Below are 18847 nucleotides of genomic sequence, written 5' to 3'. Positions count from 1 at the left end.
AAATAACTTGTTTGATGATGAAGCTTGAAATGCTGGTATGGTTCTTGATGATGTTGTAGTGAGATGTGGGATTTGTTTGTGTGAGGTTGTTTGGTTGTGTCTGGGGGTTATGCTCAATCAGGGTGGACGGCGTGGCGACTGAGCACACCGGTGGGTAGTTATGGGTGCTGCCTGGGACTCTGAACTGGGGAGCGGTAACTGGGTGGACGTCGTGTGGCACCAGCCAGCCCAAGATTTTGTCTTTTGTGCTCATCCTACTGGAGGGTGGGTGCCGTTTGCAGCTTTTTAGGTTTGACAGGTGTCGTGCCAACAAGTGATCACCCGCCAAAAACTGATTGCCACTCACGGGAGCGTGTGCAGCTTCTTAAAACTGTATCGGTCAGTTATAGTTATAGTTTACAGCTACTGTTATCTGGATCAAAATCAGTACTGGGCTGGGTTTATAATCTATGGCACAGAGCAGGTAAAATAATGCATAGTCATAATGCAAAGGAGATCATTTCTATAACCCATCTGTAAATCATTATAATTACAGTCTAATTCCAAATATAAACAAGGATATTAGACATTCCAAACACATTATCGGAAACAATAATAGCCTATTAATGCCTATATCACACAAATGACATGCCTGACAACTAAACTGCAAATACTTGTTTGGCCACAATTGTGATTATTCTGTTACAAATCAATTTTTGGCTGACGATCACTTTTTGGCACGACAGCGGCCGCCCGGTACTACACAGCCATAGCAGAGTGATCCCCTATACAGGCTTTAGATAGTCGATTGTAGCTCATGAAATAAAGATGAATGAATGAATGAATGAAAGACTTTATTTCGAACATATAATAAATAAAAACAGATACAAAATAATAACAAACAAAACAAGAGTTATAGTGTCCAAAAAGGAGTAGGTAGAAGAAAAACTTATATTACCCTACCCCTTTCTCACTTCTCCTCTATTAACTCATATATCATAGAATGATAATATAATATAATATAAAAACTATCCCAGATTTATTTACATCCCAAGTTGAATATATGAACAGCATCCCAAGTTTATTTACAACCCACAAATCCATCTGGAGTTAAAAAGTATATAACCAACCTTTAACACAACTCTTCCTCAACCATATACCTCCCAAAAATATCTTTCTTGTATAGCTTTTTAAATTGATTTATATTTGTGCTCCCCTTCAACCCATCACCCAACCCATTCCACAAATCCACCCCACAGACTGAAATACACATACTCTTCTTTTTTGTACGAACACAATGCTTTTTAAAATTAAATTTTCCTCTTAAATTATAACCCCTCTCCCTGTCACAAAACATTTTTTGAATATTCCCCGGAAGTGAATTATGTCTTGCTTTAAACATAATTATTGCGGTTTTAAATTTGACCAAATCCATAAATTTCAATGCATGTGACTTCAAAAACAGTGTGTTCGTGTGTTCTCTATATCCCACATTATTTACTATCCTGATTGCTCTCTTCTGTAGTATGCATAATGGTTGTATGTTGCTTTTATAAGTGTTACCCCAAACTTCTACACAGTAATTCAGATATGGTGATACAAGTGAAGAATACAGAATGTGCAGTGATTTATGGTCCAGTATGTGTCTTGTTTTCCCTAAGACTGCTATGCTCTTTGCCAGCTTTGTTCTTACATTATTTATCTGAATTTTCCAGCAGATTTTGTGGTCCAGTACAACACCCAGAAATTTATTTACATATACTCTTTCAATAGTCACATCATCTATTATCATTTGTACTTGTATGTCTATTTTTTGGTTTCCAAATAACATAAATTTAGTTTTGTCCAAATTTAATGACAATTTATTTCTGTCAAACCACCGTTGCAATTTTCTGATTTCTGATGGGGCCACCTCCAAAAGCTGCTGCAGATTTTCCCCAGAACAAAAAATATTAGTGTCATCTGAAAATAAAACTAAATTCAGTGTCCTTGATACCCTACCTATGTCATTTATATACATAATAAACAGTTTTGGACCCAATACTGATCCCTGTGGGACCCCTAAAGTAATACCTGAGCATGTTGATTTATAGTCCCCTATTTGCACGTACTTCTGCCTGTTTCCTATATAACTTCTCAACCAGTTCAGTACTACCCCTCTTATACCATACCTTTCCATTTTATTGAATAATATATCATGATCAATGGTGTCAAATGCTTTTTTAAAATCTATAAATACTACCGCATACTTCTTGTGATTAATACAACTGGTTATTTCTTCTGTTAGCTCCATGCCATTGCTGTTGATCTGTTTGCTCTGAACCCGTATTGACTGTCTGTCAGTAAATCGTGCTTTTCAATGTAGTTATCTAATCTTCCAATGAACAGTTTCTCCAATATTTTAGAGAACTGGCAAAGTAAAGATACAGATAATTTACATTTTGTACTCCGAGACTGGTGGTCATCTTTTCAGCCACTCACCCGGGCAAAATGGGTTACCAACAGCCCGCTATTTCCAAACAAACTTATTACATTATTTTGAAATCGAAGTGTCACAAATGCCTTTAAAGTACCTTTTAATGGTGCTATGATGTCCTGGGTACATATAATTTCAGTTTGGTTATCTAACTACTCATCCACTTAGATGTTATTGGTGCTTCAGGCTTATTACTGTAATATTGTTAATATGTATATATGCATGTATACAGGTTGGTGTGTGTCGTGTACATTAGTCTTGGATGTATAAGCGTAATTATTATTATTATTTTATTACTGTTTTTATGATTATTTTGTTTTTATTTTATACTTGTTTTTATCATCTTTTAATCTATCTATTATTTATCTGTTTTTAATTTGTTTATTCATTTATTTATCTATTATTTTTATTATTTGTGTTATTATTATTATTATTATTATTATTATTACATATTTATTTATTTTTCATTAACATCTTTCTGTTTATGTATGGTTGTGTATGTAGGTGTGTGTGTGTGTGTGTATGTGTGCATATTTAAGTATGCACATATATCATTATACATATATTGAAACAAATGCTTCAAAGTATATAATTTTAATATGGGAGAAAATTATTATACAACTACTAAACTGAACTAAAACTAAAAACTTCAATGTTTTCAGACGGGGAGCAGGTTTTAACCGAGGCTTTATTTTAAATGAGGAAACAAAGTGCTGCTCCTCTTCCCGGAATGAATCGGAGCCTGATAACCCCTCCCTCCTCTTCCTGCTCCCACACACAGCCAGCTCCACTCCCTCCCTTTCAGATCTACAGTTTGGGTGTAACCAACATGGTGGTGAAGAGCAAGAGCTGACAGGCCCCATTCACTGCATAACACATGTTGCTTAGATCAAAGCTCAAACTAGTTTCAGTTATAGGGAAGTCGGCACTGAGAGGTGAAATGGCAGAGAAAGGAGTTCAGCTGTACTGGGAAAACTGCTCTTGTTCCATCTGTCTGGATCCACTGAAGGATCCGGTGACTATTCCCTGTGGACACAGCTACTGCATGAACTGTATTAAAACCCACTGGCATGAAGAGGATGAGGAGACAATCTACAGCTGCCCTCAGTGTAGGCAGACCTTCACACCGAGGCCTGTCCTGGTGAAAAACACCATGTTAGCAGATTTAGTGGAGGAGCTGAAGAAGACTGGACTCCAAGCTGCTCCTGCTGATCACTGCTATGCCGGACCTGAAGATGTGGCCTGTGATGTCTGCACTGGGAGGAAACTGAAATCCCTAAAGTCCTGTCTCATCTGTCTGGCTTCTCTCTGTGAGAAACACCTCCAGCCTCATTATGACTCAGCTCCGTTCAAGAAACACAAGCTGGTGGAGCCCTCCAAGAAGCTCCAGGAGAACATCTGCTCTCATCATGATAAGGTGATGGAGATGTTCTGCCGTACTGATCGGCAGTGTATCTGTTATTTCTGCTCTCTGGATGAACATAAAGGCCACGACACCGTCTCAGCTGCAGCAGAAAGGACCGAGAGGCAGAGAGAGCTGGAGGTGAGTCAACACGACATCCAGCAGAGGATCCAGGACAGAGAGAAAGATGTGAAGCTGCTCCAACAGGAAGTGGAGGCTGTCAATCGCTCTGCTGATAAAGCACTGGAGGACAGTGAGAAGATCTTCACCGAGCTGATCCGTCTCATGGAGAACAGAAGCTTTGATGTGAAGCAGCAGGTCAGATCCCAGCAGAAAAGTGAAGTGAGTCGAGTCAAAGAGCTTCAGGAGAAGCTGGAGCAGGAGATCGCTGAGCTGAAGAGGAGAGACGCTGAGCTGAAGCTGCTGTCACACACAGAGGATCACAACCAGTTTCTACACAGCTACCCCTCACTGTCACCAATCAGCGAATCTACACATCAACTCATCTCATCCAGCATCAATAGCCGTCCTCTGCGCTACTTTGAGGACGTGACAGCGGCTGTGTTGGAAGTCAGAGATAGACTACAGGACGTTCTGAGTGAAAAGTGGACAAAAATCTCACTGACAGTGACTGAAGTCGATGTTTTACTGTCAAATTCACCAGAGCCCAAGACCAGAGCTGAATTCTTAAAATATTCATGTGAAATCACGCTGGATCCAAACACAGCACACACACTGGTGTTTTTATCTGAGGGGAACAGGAAAGCAGAGTTTGTTACAAAACACCAGTCTTATCCTAGTCACCCAGACAGATTCACTAAAGAGCATCAGGTCCTGAGTAGAGAGAGTCTGACTGGTCGTTGTTACTGGGAGGTGGAGTGGAGCGGGAGAGAAGTTTTCATAGCAGTCGCATACAAGAGCATCGGCAGAACAGAGTGGGGGAATGATTGTAGATTTGGAAGTAGTGACAAATCTTGGGCATTAAGCTTTTACAAAAAACGTCCCCCCAGAGTAGGAGTGTACCTGGATCACAGTGCTGGTATTCTGTCCTTCTACGGTGTCTCTGAAACCATGACTCTCCTCCACAGAATCCAGACCACCTTTACTGAGCCTCTCTATGCTGGATTTTGGCTTATTCTTTCAACTGCTGAGTTCTGTAAACTCAAATAGACATGTAAAGCAAGGGTGTGTAATCTTGGTAGACTAGCAAGAGTACGCTAGATTTTTAAAATGATCCGACCGAAAAATCCAGCCCAGTGTTGCCAACTCTTTTCCAATGAAAATAGCTAGAAGCACTAGCTCCAAAAGTCCCTAAATCTAGAGATAAAAAGTCGCCAAGTCGGCAACACTGACAGTCCGTCTCTTCAGGCCTCCCTCCAAAGACACTCCCCCTGATCATTAGGAATATAAACAACGAACATGACTATAGAGTGCTACAGGAATGAGTCCTAAAACCCAGAAATGAGTTAGCATTTTAGCACTTCCGGTTCCCTCGTCAGGAAGTCAATGGGTTATTGAATGGGTTTTTAGTTAAATGACTGAAATAAGGTCTGTAGTTAACACAAGCTGAAGAGATTTTAATGTTTTGTTCTACGATATAAAATACGTCAGTAAATATCCCACTCGTGAATTTTTAAGCCTTTGCTAACAAGTGGCTAAATGAAACTACTAAACGTCATCACGCCGACTCGTCCGCCTTTACAGCCTCGTTGTGTATATTCGCACTCATGCAACCGTGGTGTAATCTGTTTATAGCCTAACGTTAGCTTTTTACTTCTGCCAATTGCATTCATGCTTCAAAAATCATAAAAGTGGGGTTCAATTGTGAAGTTTATCTTGCTGAACAAGACGTGTATGTCATGGTCTGGCTTTGTCCAGAGAACATTGGACTTTTTCCTTTTATGGGTGGTACTTTGACATCTTCTCATTAGTTGTTCTGTAAATGTTTCAGTCTCTTTAGGTGGCACTCCTTCCTGTGTCTGTTTAGCCGGGGAGGCGATCACTGCTCATGATTCTCTGCATGAAGCTGTAAACTTCTCTGTGCTCTAAATGTTTAATGGATATTTGTATTGATGTATTTATATCTTGCTGTAGCTCTTCCACTGCATGGGTCTTCTTAAGAGAGAAAGCACCAGACCTCCTTTTTCTGAGATTCAGGGGCGATTTTAGAGTCTAAGGGGTGCTCAAGCACACCTAATTTTTATCTCAACACCCCTAAAAAAGAATTATGGATTATTATTCCGGCCGACATTCTTAAGAGGTTGTAGCAGGCTCAGTCTTGTGAAATCTAGTGAAGATACTAGTATCATATGAAACTGGAAAACCTAAAGAATCCATTGGTACCAACCATGTCATGCTAACTTGTCGAGGAGGTTAAATAACGCTCCAAATTAAGGCTAAATTTTGACGAGGAAAAATTGTCATGGCCATTTTCAAAGGGGTCTCTTGACCTCTGACCTTAAGATATGTGAATGAAAATGGGTTTCTATACAATTATGTTCTTGCAGTAAAGAAGGCTGCCGTTTCAAGACCGCAGTCCTAGGACCCTAGTTAGAAATAGCCCACATGACTGGCTGATAACACAGTTTAATTATTACGATTATTTAAACTTAATTCAAAACAATGAGTATTAAATAAGCATTTACACTGAAGACAGTAAGCTTCGCAAAAAACTAGGGTCCTACACATGCGGCCCTGAAACTGCAGCCTCCTTTACTGCAGGAACATGTTACTCGTTCTATTGGTACCCACGAGTCTCCCCTTTAAAGACATGCCCACTTTATGATAATCACATGCAGTTCTTTTTGCATGCATGGTGTATTTAAATATTTCTGCATACTGGGGTTCCTAAAAAGTATTGAATTACATAAATTGGGTCTCACTGTAAAGCTGAGATTCTTGTGGATCCAATGAGCCCAATTATATTCATGTGTGATGATGTTAGTCCCCATAGGAGACATTTCATTTTATTGAGATTTTAAGTTGACCTCACTGTATAAAATGGCCTGTGGTGACCTCTAGGATAATCACAGCCTCATGAAACTTTACAGCCACAAACTAGAGACCTAGAGCATTCAGAGGATGGATGGATCAAACTAGAGACCTAGAGCATTCAGAGGATGGATGGATCAAACTAGAGACCTAGAGCATTCAGAGGATGGATGGCTTTCCTAGCTAGATTGAAAATAAGGGGGTTTTCTGAGCAGTTTATACAACAGAAGTGCTTGCCATCCAATCGCAGTTTTTGATACCAAATCACAGAATGGCTTTTTCTCTGGTGTTCCTCAAGGTCTTGGTGTCTTAATGTGGTATTTTGGAGGGATCATTGATAATTTTTTTATCAATTCTTGAGTGGTAAAAAATGGTTAAATTTAGCACCAAATCTGTGTAACAAATGCTGTAAACCCAAAAATTGCTGCAACAATTTATGAAACATAATAAAACATGGGAGTGGTCATCATATACTTCCATAATAATGTTCTATGCCCTTAAACACATTCACCTTATTCACATTATTATTTTAAATGATTAATTCATATTTATTTCTCATTTTTGACTAAAACAACGTGACACACAGTTCTGAGCTGCATCTCAAATTAATCTTCAGGTTCCCAGCTTTCAGATGATGTACACCACTTCTATATAACAATAAATGAGAAGTTTATCTGCACGTGAATAAATATTTGAAAGCAATACAGAATGAAAAAGAGTAAGAAGAGATTTGTATGGAAGATTCCAAATATTTCCCCAGTTTAAATCATCAACAAACCTAGACCAATAGGGTAGAGCAGGGGGCACTAGTAATCTCTTTTTTGAAACAATGAACGTATGTTATGATTATTTTTTCTTAAAGTAGTTTTCAGACAAATTCAAACAAACTAGTCTTTCTGCTCCTTTTAGGAGAGTTAGACTTCCAGAAGGAATATCATCCATAACTGTGGCGAATGCCTTTAGGGTAACAGGAATACCAAAAGTGTTAAGGAATTCAGAGTAGCGCAACAAAAGTCCATTCAAGGTACATTTTGAACATGTAAAAAAATGTATGATTAATCATGGACAATTATGTGATTAATCACAATTAAATATTTCAATCGATTGACAGCCCTAGATAATAGTATACAGATGTTATTCTGTCCCTAATGAAGCTTCCCCCCCACCCTCCCCCTGCTTTAGAAATGTGAGGCTTTTGTTGTAGGTGCTGGGTTATGTGGCAGCTGACTGAACTGTGTAGTTGGACTGCTGCAAAATGATTCAGCCCACTTCTGCTACAAGCAGTGTTATATGTTATTTACACCACTAGAGGGCATGCTCCAGTCTTATACATGCCACAGCCAGTACTAGAGGTCCCTGAATGAATCCAGTTATGCCTCCATGCATTACTCCATCTACAGTCCACAGGAATTCATTTTGTCCCCTCACAGCTCCATCCTATCTATGATTGTTCAATATTATTTTATACATACTTATTATAATAGATAAGTGGAGAAAACTGCTCATCAAAATAGTCATATATTCTGATCTCTCACTGGGTTAAATTTGGAATAAATAAAATTAAAATAAATGTAAAAGACACATATGACAATATAACTAGTGCTTTGTTATATGTGTCCTAGGCACTCTGTGTGGAGAAAAGAAATGAATAAGTGCATTTCACCCAATGAAAGAAATTTCTGTGCCATAGTTCTATGAGAGGTGGGTCATGAAATCTTCTTCTTACAACTAATTAAAGGTACCACGGTTTTGCACTCTCTACACTCTTTCACAAGTGTGTAGGAGAACTACGGTGGCCTTCATGGAACATAAGAACATGAAAGGATCTTGTACTACTACTGTAGAAACACGGCGGAGCAACATGGCGTACTCTGTGAAGAGGACAAAGTGAAAGTTAACTGCAGCAGAGCTACGCCTCCATCATTTTGGACTGTGAGCAACTACTGGACGCCGATAAAATGTCCGCCTACAAAGTGCCGTACTAAAGTAAAACAATATTATTCCTATTCTATCGTCATCATTTTTATGTCTCTACCGAAATAGCCTGTGATGAACAATAGAAATATTATAAATATTCATACTATTATAGCTATTTACTTATTTATTTATTAAGCTTTTTTGCCCGGCTGCTTCCTAGAGGAGCATAAAGTGAGCGATGGACATAGAAGGAAGTTAGAAAAATCCAGCACACAGATTTTGAGAGCAATCTCAAACTTTTTCATGTCAAGGATCCAAAATGGAGTCCAATAGACCACAGACCATGGATGTAGAAGAGGTTGTGTCCTGGGCTTTTGCCCTGCGTGTTAGTAAATAACCTACAACTATATTAAATTCTTCTTTATGTCATGCTACTAGCACTACTAGCTACTGGCCGATAGCCGGTTGTTTGGGAACAGAGACGTTAATACATCCACCACGGTACAGGCTTACAGCATACAGCCCATGGGTGTATTAGAGAAGATAATAAAAGTGATGAATTACAGCCAATATATCCGTTATTACAGCCACATACAGCTAGAGGAAGCTGGTAGGGGGCGGTGCAGTCCCGTGGGTCTGATGCACGTTCATTATGCCGAGGAAAATAACTCTGGATTCAGCTATTAGTTCATTTTACAACTTTTAGGACATAATGATTTAAATGAGGACTATTTAAGTGTTTGTACTAAAAAAAAATGATCTTCTGATTTACAGACGTCTCTTTATACATTCATGGCCATGGACTCATTGGTGTTTTCAGTCCAAAATGGCAGCAGCACTATACTGCAGCGCCATCTAGCAGCCATTGTCAAAAAAGCACCTGAGTTTCTCCTCTTTGCTTCTATACTCTTTGAAGAGGACCGGCTCCCTGTGTAGATATGAAATGCTCATTCTAAGCTAAAATGCATTAATATTATTTTCCATTTCTGCTAATAGATCTGCTAATGTTACACACTGTTGCTTTAAAGAGGATTGGGATGGAGACATTATGTCATTAGGGCTAGTAAAACAGGAAGATCAGCTTGTTGTAAACAGTGAAAGAGAGTGGAAGATATTTTTGTTGTCCTAAATGTGAATCTACCTTGGTGGCGTCATGAATAGATTGATTCATTTGAAATCCGCTGATATTACTGACTCACGTGTCAATTTCTGTAGCCAGGATGAGACACTTGGAGATCCAGTCAGAACAGAAAAGCCATTTTTCCTATTTTTGACAGCATGACAGTCTGCTGCATCACAGGGCTTGATGGCTATGAGCCGACCACTCCCTCTGAAGGTTGAGGCTGAATAAGTTCATACTGAAATATCAATACCAGCTGTTGTTGTAATGACTGGAATGGGGCGTTTTCAGGGTGCAGCATGAGGAAGATCTGACCTGCAGTGAAGTCTTATCATGCTGTTTGACAATATGTCAAACAGCATCAGCGCAGACGTTGCAGAAGTGGCATCGTCCTCCACAGTTGAATCTTAAACTAGAACACACACGTGAATGGTTGCCTAACTCAGGTAACACTACACTGGAGGAAAAAAAAGTTTGATCAAGGGTTAAAAAAAGATTCGATTGAAAGCAAACATCTGCTCAGAATTCAGAGCAGCTTTGTCCTAGTTGAAAGCAGAGGGAAAATGTCCTGTTTAGCAATTCAAATGGTTGTGTTGTGTTGTGTGATGAAAGCAATTTGTGTTATGTACCCTCCATGCATGTATCGTCAGCCTGACTATGTGAGTTAATGGATGAGCTGTTTGCAGCTAATGGCACGGCTGTGGTGAAGGCTAAGTGTGTGGACACAGGAAAATAAACGAGAAGGAATATTTTTTAGACCACTATAAACAGGGTTATTATTATTCACACACACACATAATTCTCAGAACGCTTCTCTAACTCACACTCAGGCCTTTCTTCCCTCTGCCTCACATACAGGAGGATCCATATGCACAAAAAATGTATGCTTGCAGTTGCATAATCACTCACTCACACAAAATATTCATACACGTACACACTGGTGCACAACTATCATGTTTTATCTGTTCAAAATGTACCTTAAAGGGGGATTTGTCAAGTATTTAATACTCTTATCAACATGGGAGTGGGCAAATATGCTGCTTTATGCAAATGTTTGTATATATTTGTAATTGGAAATCAATTAACAACACAAAACAATGACAAATATTGTCCAGAAACCCTCACAGGTACATAAAGAAATATGCTCAAATCATAACATGTCAAACTGCAGCCATACAGGCAACAACAGCTGTCAGTGTGTCAGTGTGCTGACTTGACTATGACTTGCCCCAAACTGCATGTGATTATCATAAAGTGGGCATGTCTGCAAAGGGAAGACTCGTGGGTACCCATAGAACCCATTTACATTCGCAGATCTGGAGGTCAGAGGTCAAGAGACCCCTTTGAAAATGGCCATGATCGTTTTTAGTGTAACTTTGGAGCGTTATTTAGCCTCCTTAGCGACAAGCTAGAATGACATGGTTGGTACCAATGGATTCCTTGGGTTTTCTACTGAAACTGAGCCTTAAACAACCTCCGGAAGATCGATTGCGTTAACGCTTTATTATCGCTGATACTGATCATTTCTTCAATTGGTATGTGACCTTTTTTTTTTAAATAATATAAAGATATTGATTTCTTAGTCTCTTTGTGGTCATTTTGTATCTCTTTGTAGTTGCTTTGCGTCTCTTTGTGGTCGTTTTGCCTCTTTTCGTAGTCGTTGTGAGTCTCTTTGTGTCTCTTTGCAGCTGTTTTGCATTCCTTTGTAGTTGTTTTGGTCTCTGTAGTCTTTTTGTGTCTCTTTGTTGTCTTTGTATGTTTCTTTGTGGTAATTTTGAGTCTCATTGAGGGACATTTTGAAGGTGAAGGCCAGGGGGGTCCATGGCCCTGTGCTTGGTAGTTCAGTAATCCATCCATGGTCATCAGCATAGCAAAACCAAAGTGGACATGAATTGAGCTCTGTGGGACTCCACACATGCCGTCAACATAGTGTTCCAAAGAGATGAATGTCCTTACCAACTTTTACTATCCATCCAATTGTTAATTTTGTCAGATCTGTGAAATCTGTATTCATTGTTTTGTCATTTTGCACTCATAAAAACAAATAAATTAACAAACAAATTAATAAATAAAAAAGCCAAATATTAGCTGTGTGAGGATTTGCTGCTTTTCTCTGTTTTACAGTTTTGCATTTTTTTTTAAATAAAACTGTAAAAAACTAATATACCAGAAAGAAAGGATGACTTCTAAAGTTATCTTATTCTTGTACAGTTGTGTACGTCAGGATGAAAATAAAGACAAAGTCAAGCTCACGTGTATTAGGCTCAGTGAGGCTACAGATAAGGTTTTAAGGGTGTAGAGTGCACTCCGTGTCTGACAGCGTCAGGGGTCACAGGGTTAAAGTGTTATCATGTTACACACTGAGTCTGCCTAAAACAAAGCCTGAGTGGAGCCTGACTCAACTGGCCTCCATTCAGAAGGCCTCCCCACATCCTATCACACAGGGGTCAATGCAAATCAGCCTATTGTTGCACACTGTGCTCCCTACTCACACATAAACCACTGACCCTTTCCATCAGGGTCAATGACATCCCCACAATCAATCAATCTTTTCTTCTCCAGTATTCAGAATGGAGATGAGGTCAGTGAATTTACATTGAGGATGAGTTCATGAGTGAAGATTTCTGGTTGTAGGCTGAAACTCATACTTCCAAACTTTCACTGCTACAAAGCTACAGTTATCATATATACTTTTAAGGACGTCAAATATTGTTTTTGTTCTAGCTGTAAGGAATTATTTTCCGTCCAATGATGAATGTGCTGATGAGTCAATGAGTGAATAGCCCTCCCACACACCCAAGATCATCCATAAGGAGATTACTTAATTAAATTAAAGTAGCAGTAGGCGAGATTGGAGCAAATATAATTTTAAAAAGTTATTTTTATAAAACGGTCACTATATCCTGAAAGTAGTGCATGAGACAGGTAATCTGAAAAAAATCATGTGTCTCCGTGTCCTCCAGTGCTCCTAATGGCATCTGCAAGATTTCGCAGACCGGAGGAAAACAACCAATCAGAGCTGATCTGGAGCTTTGCCGTCTCTGAGCAGCTGTCAATCACTCACAAACTCCGATGGAACGGTCAAACTAGGCAGCGCTGATTAATTATGAATCAATATTCTGTTACTGTAATGCCTATTTCTCTCCTCACATGTTTTCAGAATCATCTTGTAGTGTACTGTTTAGCTGTAAAATGAGAAAGTTTTTGACCCGGCAGCCATGTTGACATCAGTTGAGGAAATACCAAGCTCCGCCCACCAGCCGGAGCAAACTTTCTCATTTTACAGCTAAACAGTACACTACAAGATGTTTTTGAAAACATTTGATCGGAGTTTGCGAGAGCTGCCTCTGTTGAATGAACAGCCAATAGGAACGCTCTCTCTCTGAAATGACCTGTGATTGGCCAAAGTCTCCCGTCACGGGCTAGATGTTTTAAAGCCTGAAAACAGAGCCATGAGGAGGTGCAGAAGTCTAGTTATCTCTCAGAACACTTGGATTACAATATGCTGAAAGGTTATTATGGAATTTCTGCCCAATGATGCCAAGAATATTCTGCCTATCCCTGCTTTAATATCACCTGTCAACAGCTTCAACTTCAACACACTTCCATAACAGGAACTCTGTATGGTGCTCTGATAAATTTTGGGAAATGAGTAATGGCCATTTGTGGATACATGGGCCTAGCTGGGAAAGTCCAAGTATCCTCTAAAGCACGTTGGCACACACAATTGACTTTCATCAAAGCACACAGCAGCCAGGCCGCTATGTCAGAAAACAACTAAGAGTAAGGAACAGCCTCATTGTTCTTTCTCTCATTCTTTGCGAGACCCTTTCCGTAGCAAAGGAGACCCCACCTCTTATGTAGATGGAGGAGGACTTGCAGGGGGAGGAATCAGCCTCCAACGGATTTATATATTTCTCCATTACTGAAAATGTCTGTTGCACAACTTCTCATGTGTGCACATGGAGGAAACAAGAGTAAATCGTTGAGAAAACACAAACGGTACATGCGCTTGAGAAATATCAGCTGGCGGGACACCAGATGGATGCACACCACCCCCCTACTCCTTTTAGAAGGAGCCTCGTCTCCACGGTGACTGAAGACAAAAAAGAGGCCCTGGCACAGCTGGTCTTTAGCAACCAAGAGAGAGAGAAAGAGAGAGAGAGAGAGGTGAATGAGTGTTCAGATGTACAGACAGGACAGAGGGTGAGGGGGAGTGGGAGACAGCGTAAGCAGCAGTGAGCAAGTCCATTTGGGAAGTGGTTGGAGGGAGAGAGAGGGAGGGTGAAAGGGGAGGAGGAGGAGGTACACAAACTCCCTGAGAACAGGAGAAAGTGAACACACACCACAGCAGGAGCAGTTGCAGTCAGACGGATTCTGATATGCTGAAAGAGTCATATTACCTCCAAACACCCAGTGCTGGTCTCCCAGTCTGAACTGGATCAGGCTAATTAGATGAAGAGCCTGAGACCAGCAGGCAGAAAGAAACTTCAGAAAAACGAATGAGAGGAGAAGAGGGGGAGGGTGAAAACAAGAAGAAGTCTGTGAAACATCGTGGGGACGTTTTTTATGTACAGCTGAGTTTGGTTCTCCATGCACAGAAGAGTTAACAAGTGGAAACTGTGACACTCTTAAAGTGAAGCACAGTCACTGCAGCGGTAAGAGACTTTTTTTTTACTTTTCATATGTAAATTGTAAAATAATTTTCAGAAAGTAAAAAAAAAACATCTAAGTGTATTAAAATCTAGAGAAGCTTGTTTCAGTGACACTTATTTACCTTAAAATCCAAGTTTCAACATAAGGAAGTTCATTATAGTAGGATTTCTGCAGCTTGTTTTGGTCTCTGACTATGCTCTCTGCTAATTATGAAACTTGGTGTGGGAGTGCAGTCAGTGGACGGACAAAGACCTGAGGAGATTGCAGTGCAGCAGCAGAGGTCACACATTCTTCAGATTGACAGGAGGGGAGAGATTTTCTGCTGGACAGGGTTCCTGAAAACCATAAAAGAATGCATATACCCACGAACAAATTTACACCTTTGTGTATGCATATACCTTTGTTAATGCACTTTTGGGATTACATTGGAAAGGAATTTCTGGAATCAAATAGAGCTTAAAAAAACGTATAACCAGTAAACAGTATTTCTGCACTTAGGATGCACAAAGTGATGTCAGGAAATATGGTTCTTCCTGTAAGAGCTGCAGACTGCTTCATCTCTAAACCAAAACATTGTGACTGTATGCCAACCACAACAATATTGACAACAAAACTCTTCAATCAATTCAAGGAAGTAGTCTGGTGTCACACACACACTTCCTGAACAACTAGATAACATCAAGACATTTAAGATCTATTTTTTTGTTTTGTTTAATAATAGTCTTATAATTGTGTATTTACCATAATGTATGGGGGTTTTTTTGCATTTACTGTAGATTGCATGTATATTGTGTTTGCATGTTACTGTTACTCTCCTGCATGTACATTGAGAAAGTATTATAGCATAAGCCTAATGGAGGCCTAAATCAGCTTTTATTGTCACACAGTACACTATATACAACACAGTGAAATTACTCTGCATTTAACCTTTATTAGGAGCAGTGGGTAGCTACTAGGCCTTTAGAGCACCCGTGGGGTCTGGTGCACTTCTCCAGGTACCAGTCCACAGTCCGACCTTGGTCTGTGTGGGGATTTGAACCGGCGACCCTCCGGTTCCCAAGCCAAGTCTCCACTGCCCCCCTAATGATGATACGCTAAACCTGTAAGCCTTGAGAAACGTATTCCTTCCTATTCAACTGTTGCCTAGTAACGCCAGTGCCAGGAATTGGGAGGTAACTACAGTAACTAACGTTAGTTATATTTCCTGCTATTTAAAAACAACTGAACAATTACTATTTTCATTTAATTCACATTATATTTGGCATGTTGTTGACAAATGTCCAGTAGAATGAAACGCTTTAACTTTATAGCTGCTTTAACTGAAGCTAACTGAATTAATCTAGTTATTTATTTCTTCTCATACTGTTATTTGTAAATGAAACTATCTATATTTGATGAGCCAACATCTTGGTAAGTTAGTTATTTGTGTATTTAACATAATGTATGTTTATTTGCATTTCCTGTAGACAGTGTGTTTACTGTGTCTGCTGATGACTCTCCTGCACATCCACTGAGGAAGTATCATAGTATATATAGGTTATATAGTCTAGTTTAGCCTAATGATGATACTATAGCACCTTGCTAAGTCTTGTGAAACGTATTCCTACAGGTAACTAACTTGGTTATTTCCATGGTATTTAAAAACAATTTCTGTGGCATTTTGTAGTCAAGTGTCCAGTGGTATATGATGCCCGCTTTGCTTCATGTGAGCAAGACCTACCATAAGATTAGATCAAGGGAAAGCTGGTTTAACTTAAGCTAACTGTTAGCCGGCGCCAATTTTGATTAAAGGGACTGTTTGTAACTTTTTACACGTATAAAAATCACCCGGGTCGGTTTCCCATGCGCGCTCGCATATGTGCGCTCGCGTGTGTCTACGCTGTTCAGACGAGACTCCAACACAAACTACACGTAAGCACCAAAACCCCTTTTTGTAACTAGTGAAGCCCGTCTGTTAAACAGTGTTGGCCGCGGTCGAAGGGCGGGAGTCTCTGCTGTACTCTGCTCCTCTGCTCCTCTGCCTGCTTGCCCTCACTCACACACCGCGCTCGTTCTCACTTGCTCTTTCGCTCCACCTCAGGTGCATGCGTGCACACTACACACTGCAGAAGAGTTAGTTTATCTCTGAGAATATGTAGTGAATGTAAAGTGAACGTTTGTGCAGAAATAACTGCTGCAGCTCCTCCAGACCAACAGAGGTTTCCTGTGTCTTGTGAAGTGACGGGGCTCTGCAGTGAGAAACGATATTCCTTTATTAGCCCCGCAGTGGGGAAATTTGCAAACATTAGGATCAGCATTGATTCATGGAGAGACCTTCGTCTGGTCAGCTAACATTACTGCCAAGCAGGTGAAATATAGAGTGATATTGTGGTTTTAGCTGACGTGTGTCGCCTCACTGTTTTGAGCGATGCTCGTTCATGTCTATGTAGAGCGAGCAAGAGTGAGCCTGACGCTGACTTTCGTTGACTTAACGGCCACAGGTGTCGCTGTTAACAAGCATTTCTGAATCTTACAAACAGTCCCTTTAACCGACATCTTGATAAGTTAGTTTGTTATTCCACACAACTAGCTAAATGAAATGAGGCAGTAGCTAGCATTAACTCAATCATAATGGAGAATAACAAACTCCTGCTAACTAGTTTGGCCTCCTGGCAGTAACTGCCACCCCAGTCAGCCCTTCTGCTGGAGTTCACATGACATGACATGTTTTTAATAAGCCTTTGAATCACATTCAACTTAATTGCTAATTATTGTATTATTGTATTGATTTTAATATGAAAATCAATAGTAGATGGACACACACTATGTAAAACATAGATGCATTGAATCCATATAAATATATTGGCTGTAAATAATCAAGATAAAGAAGTTGTTTTTTTTTGCATAAAATAATTAGCCTAAAAGGAATACAATATGGCATAGTGCTTTTTGTGTGTTATGCAGTTTGCTGGCCAGTCTTCCTGTGTTGTAGGACAGTAGGCTATAGTAGGCTATAACTTAGTATAGTGTGTATTGTAGAGTGCACAGTATATGCCCTTTTCACAGCAGCCGTTTGGCATGTCATTGTAGGGTAAACACAGGTGTAATTAATAACATTAATTGTGGCCCTGATCCATTTAGGTGGGCCAGAGCTCTGGTATTGTACATGCTGACTCACTGGAATGGCTGTGACACTAACTACAACTGCTATGACATGTCAAATGGCTGCTGTGAAAAGGGCCTATTGGTATGACCATTAAGTATTCTACTGATCCTTGTTCCATTTTATTTGTCAAGTTAGTTGTAAAGTAAAAAAAGAGATATTATAAAACATAGTGAAACACTTGACTCATTAGTCAAATGAGTCCCTGAGTGTATCATAACAGTACACGTGTCCATTCAGAGTTGATCTTTGATGACTGGCTGTCTTCAATGTCCTGTTCTGTTGCCATTTCACAGCCCTGTGTGCGTATCTGCAGCCTGTCTAGTATCAGCCCGTGGGATCTCACCCACACACAGCTGCTCCAGTGATGATGACAGGCCTCAATCCTGAAATGCCAGACCTGAAATAGTCTGCCTTGTTTATAACTGAACCGAGCATGCAGGACGTGCAGTGTGTGGATACAAATGTGACCAGGCTGGAGCAGGGAATCACATGCTGTATCCACACACACCTACGCATACAGGAAGTTCATAAGTGGGCTAATTCGGGGTGCTGATATATAATGAGTGAGTGCTCGCGAAGCACATCGAGTATTTAGGGATAAAAGGCATATACGCTTACCAGGCTTGGGGGGTAATTGCAGGGTGGAAGTATAAAATTGCAGTCGTGAAGGGTGGAGCTGAAGATGGAAATAACTTTGTACATTCAGAACATCTTTTCACAAGAAGGCATACATTCACTCACTGTATTTTCATGTTGCTTTCAGGTGTAGCTGTGTGAGTTCTGTCAAGGCTTCTTGAAAGCAGAAACCTGAGACATCTTTTCATATCTCCGTGCGGGACCTGCGTCTTAGAGTCAGCATGCCGGTGAAAGAGGAGGTGCTGGATATTCTTGACAAGGTGTGGAGCAAACTGCAGGATCTCCCACAAGCCAGTCCTCTGGAGCAGGGAGCCTTCGCTGTGCTCATCCTGTTTGTTGGTGAGTTTTTAGCTACAGTATATGACACACATGCATTCTATCACGTTCAATGACAGAAGCTAGAACACCTGAGGGGACGTGCAGGGTCATTTGATAATTCTCTATGGGTTCGTCACCACGGGTGACCCCTTTCACATTACACGTAGTCAGTTGATATAGTCATGGTTCATATAGCTAAAGGCAGCT

At 40.2% G+C, this 18847-nt stretch overlaps 1 protein-coding gene and 1 long non-coding RNA gene across 2 annotated transcripts; both read left to right on the top strand.

Annotated features, from left to right (window-relative positions):
• The first annotated feature begins 3290 nt into the window (after positions 1–3290).
• On the top strand, positions 3291–5156 carry LOC119479877 (tripartite motif-containing protein 16-like). Its single transcript, XM_037755851.1, has one exon. The coding sequence runs from the start codon at positions 3333–3335 to the stop codon at positions 5025–5027; it is 1695 nt and encodes a 564-aa protein (XP_037611779.1). The 5' UTR covers positions 3291–3332; the 3' UTR covers positions 5028–5156.
• Positions 5157–14552: 9396 nt separating this feature from the next.
• Positions 14553–18491, top strand: LOC119479876. The gene is made up of 3 exons (XR_005204767.1): positions 14553–15951; positions 17662–17767; positions 18450–18491. It is a non-coding gene; the product is annotated as an uncharacterized LOC119479876 (long non-coding RNA).
• The last annotated feature ends 356 nt before the right edge of the window (positions 18492–18847 follow it).

The sequence above is a fragment of the Sebastes umbrosus genome, chromosome 20 (assembly GCF_015220745.1).
Source record: "Sebastes umbrosus isolate fSebUmb1 chromosome 20, fSebUmb1.pri, whole genome shotgun sequence".
Lineage (NCBI taxonomy): Eukaryota > Metazoa > Chordata > Actinopteri > Perciformes > Sebastidae > Sebastes > Sebastes umbrosus.
This window is presented reverse-complemented; position numbering and strand designations above follow the sequence as displayed.